The sequence below is a fragment of the Scardinius erythrophthalmus genome, assembly GCF_964197995.2.
Source record: "Scardinius erythrophthalmus genome assembly, chromosome: 23".
Taxonomy (NCBI): Eukaryota; Metazoa; Chordata; class Actinopteri; order Cypriniformes; family Leuciscidae; genus Scardinius; species Scardinius erythrophthalmus.
In genome coordinates this window covers 31,292,297-31,300,950 of record NC_138243.1, presented here as the reverse complement: position 1 = coordinate 31,300,950, position 8,654 = coordinate 31,292,297, and the positions used below count along the sequence as shown (strand labels likewise).

The following is an 8,654-nucleotide window of genomic DNA, read 5'->3' as shown; positions in this document are numbered from 1 at the left end:
CAGCCATTTCCTCACGCATAATGTTTTTCTTTTTCTCCTTTTCGCTGCAAATCAGTGCACAGACAATTTGGATCGCAAGCTTCTTGCAGGCTATCATTTTTAATAACAATTTCAAACTCGCGCGAGAACTGCGGTCTTACACACGCGGGATTTTGCGTTATTTCCTTCTCGCGTGTGTTTGGTTGCGAAACGTAGTTTGCGGGCCAGACAGGAGTTGTCGGCGATTCTTCCTCCTGAAAGTCATGCAGTGTGAAACCTCCAGTCGCCGATGCATCGTGCAGTGTGAACACACCAGCAACTGAATGTTACCCTGGATAGTCATGCAGTGTGAAAAGAACAGTGACCCGACTACTTTGAAAATAGTGTAGTCTGAACTCGGCATTAGCGGCCCCTAAGTTAATAACTAATGATCTTTACAACGAAAGTGAATCAATCAAAACTAACTTTAGCTGCTGTAAAGCCAAAACAATCTCTGTTACTTTAATTTTCTATTATCACTGTAACACCGTGTGCCAACTACACGCGACGCGGCGCGCGATAAAAGGTTCTTCTCCATGTTGATCAGAGTGTGTGTCCTAACCAGCCGCGACACGCGACGATTCTATTGTAGAAACGGTTTCTATTTTTCTGTGACGTCGCGCTGAAACAACAAACACAAAGTGTGACGATGATAATCTCAGACACTGTTTATGTGCTTTATTTAATGTTAAAAGCGTGTCATGTGACTCTGAATATCATTTAGTGCTCCAGCTTTGAGGCTGTAAAAGCAACAGTGGAGAATTCACCTCAGATCTTGAAATTAAACAAATGGAAATAAGAACGTTCAAACTGTGAACAAACAAGTGTATTCTTTGACAAAGACTGTTTTAGTAACTCAGCCTATGTATTTTTAATAATGTTTAAATGGTGTAATATTTGTGAATTTGATTATGTACTTATCCATTTTATCGTGAGTGCCGTCAAGATTACTCTCTGGTGCCACGAGACTCCGCCCACACACTGTTCTGATTGGCTGACTCCGCCCACACGCTGTTCTGATTGGCTGTTGGTTTTGATTGATTTGTACGCATCTCGCAGTCGCACAAGACAAATTATTTGTCGCTGGAATCTTTTCGCGTCTGGTTAGCACACGGTGTAAAGCTGCTTTGAAACAATCTGTATTGTTAAAAGCGCTGTATAAATGAAGGTGACGTGACTTAAATTAGTCTGTCTGCAAGTATACTTAACATGTTTTTTTTTCTCCAGGGGTCGGACACGATGCCGGAGAGTTTCGAGACCCAATTATATACGCCACTAGCGAGGTCGGGGAGGTTCTGATGATGGAGTTGAGGTCGAGTCCGAGTCCGTCAGAGAGAGGAGATAAAGACAGCGCTCTCTTCTTGGATCGGGACGAGAGACTGTGGTCCTCCTTGAAGAGGTAATGAGGGAGAGATGTGGGGTTGGAGAGGGGTTCTGGGACGAGGTTCAGATCCGCTGGTTCTGATGTGTGTGTGAGACCCAGAGGAGGCAGAACCCGGTACCCGTACGGCCAGTCCAGTTTACCGCTGCGGATCGACTGGGTCTCGGCGAGGCTGAGGGTCGTCGAGGCTAAAGACTCTCTGGACAGCAAACACCTGCAATAGATCGTGTCATTAATGTCACTCCAAATCTGTTATTGTAGGTTTATTCATATTTTGAATTAGCTTTAATTTTTTATATTCTTTGCTTTTGTCATTTTATTATAGTTTTTTCTAAATATTGCTATTTATGTTTATTTTAGTTTAAGTTTTTGTCTTTTTTCAGCTAAAGTCCCCCCGTGGTGAAAATCCAGCTTTTAATGTTGTTTATGTGTCTATGTGGTGTGTTTAATCTGCTTTAAGACAAACCATGTGTAAGTTCATAAGTCGACAGCATTGCTGAGTATTTCCTCCTTAAAACTGCAGTGAACCAAAGACAGTCTCAAAAACACGCTTTGAAATCGCTGGTGTTTCTGACGTCACAAACTACCTTGTAACCAATCAGATCAACGTGTGATCGTCAACCAGTGGATCTCTGAGCTGAGTGAGTGAGTGGAGGCGGGGCTCATTTGCATATTCATAGAACCATGCATACTAAATGAGGCAAGGGTGTCGAGTTACATTCAAGATATTTTAAGGCATGAAGAAATTTGTTTCAAGGAAAAACGTTTAAATGTGTAATTTTGAGGATCAAAGATGAGTTTTATGGATACAATTATTTTTTACAGGGGGACTTTAATATTTTGAATTAGTTTTTATATTTTTGGATGTTAATTTTAGTTACTTTTTTAGTGCTTTCGTCATTTTATTTGTTTTAGTTTTTTTTATCTTGCTATATATTTTTATTTTATTTTTGTTATTTTAAGTTTTTGTCTGTTTTCAGTTGATAATTTTAGTGTTTCAACTTAAAACTTATTTCAGTTTATAGCCAAGGCAACATTTTTAAATAATTAATTAATTGTTTAGCTTTATTTCAATAAACAGAAATGTTTTTAATAGTTTTAGTTAACAATGACCCTGATTTATATATATATATACGTTGATTCTATTTTCATGTTTCTTAATAGTTGTTGTCATTTGCACTTTAATCTGTTTAAAACATTTGTTTACTTTATACATTTTTGTGTATTATTTTATAGCATTTAAGTGTTAAATGTTAAAATGTCCTTTTGTTGTATGAAAAAAGTTAAACTTCACACTTAAGTGTCTACAACTTAATTCAATATGGTGATAAAAGCAATTATCACGGCATGAAAATATCTTCACATGCCTTTTCTGAAATTGACTGAAATTCAGGTTTTTATTTATCGAAAAAAATGTACATTTTATTTGGTTTAAGGTTTTTAACTAATATTTATAATTGATTGTTTAGCTTTATTTCGGTTAACAAAATGTTTTTAATAGTTTTAGTTAACAATAACCCTGATATATATATATATATATATATATATATATATATATATATATATATATATATATATATATGTATGTTGTCGATTTCTTGTCCATGTGACTTTTGCAGTGCATTTCAGATTCAGAGAAGAAAGTCATAGAGCAACATGAATGTGAGTAAATTATGATGTGCCAAGTTTGAATATGTAGAAGCATAAATTAGATGAGATTTGAGAGCTTTGGAGGGGAAAATAAGAAGACTTGTATATTGATCTATTAGGCATATAGTGCAGAAGTCATATGGACGTTTGATGAGGTATTCTCTTTAAGGATATTTACCTGGCATCAGTGAAGGGAACGGCGAGTGAGTGAGGCGGGTTGTTCTGGCCTGAAGTTTGAGTGACGGATGGAGAAACCGGACCCAGACTGTGGACCAGCATGGCGTTACTCGTCACCTGCAGGTTTGAGCCGCCGTACGGCCCAAAAACGTTTCTGTTCATCCCCAAAGACAAGTAACCTGAGAAAGAGTCATCAGACATTTATAACCCATGACTGAATGAAGATAATTCACGCTTGTATCATATAAAATCTTCTGTACGAGTTCTGTAAAAGAGCGGAACGTCCAGAAGTCACGTAATAATACTAAAGTTCAGACTGTCTGAATGAAATCTTGCCATTACAGAGCAGGAAAAACTGGCAGTAAAAGACTCCAGCAGAGAACTAATCATCAAGCTGTGCCTTTCAGTCGATCAGAGGCTGTTCTGCCCTGGAGATATACTTATTCTCCTTCCTTGTACAGCACAGGCAAGGCTAGTTTATTTATATAGCACATTTCATACACTATGGTGATTCAAAGTGCTTTACAGGAAGGAATTAAAATAATCACAAAATAAAAGCAAGGAAAATTAAAACAGTTATAAGAGAAATTAAAAGAGATATGTGATACAGTTATAAAATGAATTAAAAGAGTAAAAAGATCAACTTCTCATCTGGAAAAACAACGGTGTATCATATTTTTCACAGTTCCCAGTTTTACTCTGAGATTCTCCCACGGTGATTACTGGTGTCTGTGGCGTTCTTTCGCCGCCTGAGAAATCTATTGGACGTCTCCGATGGACCTGATTTTCCCCTAAAGTCAGACAGGAGGAGCTCTGGGACTCACGGGGTAACCTCGGGTTCACGGACCCATCAGTCCAAACCCCAAAAACCCATAAAGAACAATAATTGGTCTGTTCGGAGGCGTGTCCTGATTACTCCTCAGCTAACTAATACATGCTCTAACACCGCGTGTCCACCACAGCGTTTTTAGCCAGCTGAAAACGCTAGCCGCTCTGCTAAACGCCTAGCTATGGGCGCTTTTTTCAGTTGAGACGCTTTGCTTGTTATGATACAGAATATCTGCGAAAGTGTCACTAGTATCTCATTTCACACATATTTTGTTTATGTGTTGATTCTATATTAAAATGTCGATACAATGTAACGTATTTTCTCTGGCTCTTGTTTTAAATGATTGTGTTGCGTTATTATGTTTGTTGTTGTCGTCTGTTGACGCTGTACAAGCAGAATGTGGCGGTTGGTCGGTGTGGTATTAGCCCCGCCCCTCCTCCACTGTGATTGGACGGTTGGATAAAAAGTGAGTGATGAGTGCTGCGTTTTAGCCAAAGTTGAACATTCTTCAACTCTCGCGACCTGTAAAAAACGCGGCGCTCCCATTGAAAACAATTGGAAAAATACGCCAGCCGCGTGAAAAAGCGCTTTGATGGACACAGGGCGCATTAAGTTCCCATTAAGTTGTGATGTTCTGAAAATCAGTTCCTAAATGTTTTAAAATGTTTAAACCGTTAAGTGAACATTCCATTCGTCACACATTATGGAAATGTTACTTTTAAATGTTCTCTGAACATTCCGAAACAAGTTGTTACATTTAAAAAACGTCATCCAATTAAATGTTTCAGGTAAAAACTTTCCATGAATAACGTATAAATAATGTTTATGTTTTGAGAACATTATTACAGACCAGATAACGTTGCACGAACGTTCTATTAACGTTGCTGGAAGAACGTTTGTTCATAACTTTGCCTTCTGAGAATATTTCCTTGTTCCTGCTTATTCAACCTTTGTGGAAGAAACTGTTTTATTGTTTTCCTGTTGTAGATTAGAAGCAACTTCACCAGAATGTCTTAAGTTTACAAATTACACGTAAAGAATGCAGATATTTCAAGATCGTTTGCAAAGCACAAGAGAATAAAGATGGCCTCTGCTGTCTTTTCATGCTTAGCAAATTTATATATTGAGGTCTGCAAAATTGTGCATTAAAGTCGTCATTAAAGGGAAGTCGTGCTAGTCGTTTCTTCCCTATTGTGCTGTATATCTGAGTGAAACGCTTCTGGAACAAGAACAAATGTGGGCGGGGCTTGATTTTGTCCGTGGGGAATTGATTGGACGGTTGTGTTTTTTTGTAATTGGTGGATCTCATGTGAGTGACAGGTTGTGCACGGATAAATCTTTTATAATAAATGCTTCAACATTCCATAAAAAAATAAAAATAAAATAAATTGTCCATTTTGATTTCATGGTGACTTTAAATGTTGCCAAAGTAATTAAATAACAGGTAAATGGTTGAGATTTTGTTTCAGTAGTGATAATGAGCATCAACAATACTGGGTTACAAATCACAAATCAATCTGTAATTTTCAGCCATCAATTATTTTTGTACAGCAACTTAATGTTTAATTTAAACTATGAACATTTTTTATAATTATTTACTGGAGCTTTTTGTGATATTCCTGTTCTCTATCAAACAGAAACACATGAATAGTCATGGAATTCCTATAAGCCAGAGAAGCGTTTCTGCTCTGTTAAGTACTAACGAGTTTCTCTCTCTCTGCTTTGGTTCCATGGCTCATTTAGGTACAAGTTTCTGCTTGGTTAATCATCAAAAATATGAGAGCGAGGGTTTGGGGGAGAAGACGTGGCCGGAGCTGCTGGACGGTATTGAAATGAAATATATCAACCAGTGTGTAAATCTGTGTTTTTTGGGGAGGACGAGACCAGATGAGTCACTATATCTCAATAAAACAAGGCAGGTTTATGATTATGACACTATCAATAACGGCTCACATCAACTAAATCAAAACTGAACTAAAATGACACTATTGTCTTCTGTAGAGCTGCTTATAGCAGAATCTGAATCTGAACTGATATTGAAACTATTTTTTTCTTGTTTATTACTGTGAAGCTGCTTTGAAACGATCTGTATTGTATAAAGCGCTTCAGAAATAAACATGTTTTGACTTCAAGTCAACATGAAAATGCTAGGGATGCACAATATATCGGCCACCATATCGTATCAGCCGATATATGTTCATTTTTGATGTTATCGGCCTGATAAGAAAATTTGGCCGTTGTATTAAAACTGATAAATAATGGATTATTTCCTTCAGCTGAGACACTTCAGATGCTGATTTTGAATTTCTTGAAATATGATTGAAATGACTTCAAAAAAGGCAAATACAGTTCAGTGCAACATGTGCAGCGCAAGTCTGTCAATATCGGCTACAAAAAATTATAATGAGAACATCATAACTGTGTGCTTGTGACGTGGATTTTAATGGTAAGACTTTTGTTTTTGTAATCAGGCTCTCAAAAATTATATAAAGATTTGGATTTAGATTTATCGGCCGATATATCGGTTATCGGCTTTCAAATATAAAGAGGTATTGGACAAAATTTTCACAATGGTGCATCCCTAGAAAATGTGTTCCAACTCACTTTTCTTCATGATTTTACCAATGATTAATTGATTTAATGGTGAAAATGTCTCTATATCGGGCATCGATAATGTCGGCAGGAGGAAAGTCATTTCAAAGCACACCGTAAATGGGTTTCATGTTGACTTTATTAACCTGTATTATATACATAGGACTTCAAGTCCACTTGTGTTGAAATGCCTGTTATATCTGACAGTGCGAGAGGAACTGAAGGCTGGAAGTGCTATTTAAATGTGAGTGGGGATGCTGGATTGTCCGTTATCTAATTCAAAGCATCAAGTCTGGTGTTGTGGCTCACTGGGCTGAGCAGGGATGGAGATACGGCCTATTTCATCCACACTGTCCAGGTGTCCCTCTTAAATTATGAACATCGCCTGCACTTTCATGTGGAAGCTCATTTCTGCCACAAAAAAAAAAGGTAAACTGTGGTTAAAAAAGGTAATTGTGACTTTTTCCTCACAATTCTGACTTTTTTCCACACAATTCCAAGAAAAAAAGTCATAATTGTGAGATATAAAAAAAAATTGCAATTACCTTTTTTATTTTTTATTCCATGGCAGAAAAAAAAAACGAATTTGTAAATGTAAACTCAGAATTGCAAGATGTAATCTCTCAATTAAAAGTGTATAACTTGCAATTGCGAGATATAAACTTGCACATATGAGAAAAAAAATCTGAATTGTGAGGTAAAAAAACAAAAACAATTGCGAGATGCAAACTCAAAATACAGCGAAAAAAGTCAGAATTGCGAGATGTAAACTAAATTATGAGTTTATATCTTGCAATTAAGAGATATAAATTCGTAAAAAAAAAAAATATTCTGTGGGAAAACAAAAAATAACAGAATTACCGGATGTAAACTTGCAAATGCAAGAAAATTGGGCATAATTGCCTTTATTTATTTTTATTCCATGGTAGGAACAAAAAAAAACAATTGAGAAATGTTAACGCAGAATTCTGTAAACTCGCAATTATGAGATAAAAAGTAAACAAGTTTCCATAATTTCAAAGCCATTGAACACGCCAGGATATTCTGTCACAGCAAATTCTATGCCTTTAAACCTGAGATGTTTATTCTTGATTTTTTCTTACCATTGTCCGTGCAGCTGGGTCGAACAGACTGTTTGGAGGAGGATGCTGGGAGTGAAAGTGACGGAGCTTGAGGACGTGACGACTGTGGAAAGCCCAACTTCCCATTGATCAGCACCTGCCGGCGGAGACTGAGGGCCGAGCTTCCAGAGGTGGAGTCGGGATGGAGTGACGGGGAAGAGGAGTGACCCGTGTGGATCCTCAGCTGAGGCACCTGAGCCATACTGCAGGGAGAAACCATCAGATTACAGCCTTTCCCGTTCATGTCCGTCACTGCTCTGATGGGGCGACACAAGACATCATCTTCAGATTTATATGTCAGTCACCTGATGAACATGAAGCCTAGTCAGATTTCAATAGGTCACCATTGTCACCATCTAAAACGCAACCGCTCTCATGTTTTACCGCAGGACAGCAAATGAGAGTAAATTCTGTCATATCTGCAGGACTGTGATATGAAGAGTGTGTAAAGTAACCCATTTAGCAACAGGGTGAAAGTGAATCGCACATAACAGACACAATACCGGTATAAACATCAATATCTATTGGTACAATATGCGTCACATGACTAAACTTACGTCATTGTTTTTAAATACCTCAGTTTTGACAGTCCACACTACAGCGCAAAAACAGCATTTTCAAATTTATCCACTTTGGAGAGCGTTTTCAAAAATCTTCGTTTTCATAAATAAAATTAATTAATATTAATAAACAGGACTGAAGGCCAAAACACTAACTTTAACACAGAAGGTCAAAACGTATCTAAATATACCATGGTATGGATACCATCATTGTAAGGGAATTACATGAACTACAGCAAAGTTACAAGTGACTAGTTGGATAAGTAGTTTGTTTTGACGCTCAGGATGAACTAAACAGCATCAAAAATATTTGCAAAAATTAGATA

General features: G+C 37.3%; 1 protein-coding gene across 1 annotated transcript in view; it reads right to left on the bottom strand.

The window, feature by feature from the left end:
• Positions 1-8,012, bottom strand: part of glis3 (GLIS family zinc finger 3) — a gene marked incomplete at both ends in the record, with an annotated part of 39,761 nt that extends 31,749 nt beyond the window's left edge. Inside the window, 3 exons of the mRNA XM_081353960.1 lie at positions 1,255-1,613; positions 3,228-3,405; positions 7,751-8,012. Of these exons, the coding sequence (XP_081210086.1) occupies positions 1,255-1,613; positions 3,228-3,405; positions 7,751-8,012 (799 nt within the window). The remainder of the gene's footprint in view (positions 1-1,254; positions 1,614-3,227; positions 3,406-7,750) is intronic.
• Positions 8,013-8,654: the final 642 nt, after the last annotated feature.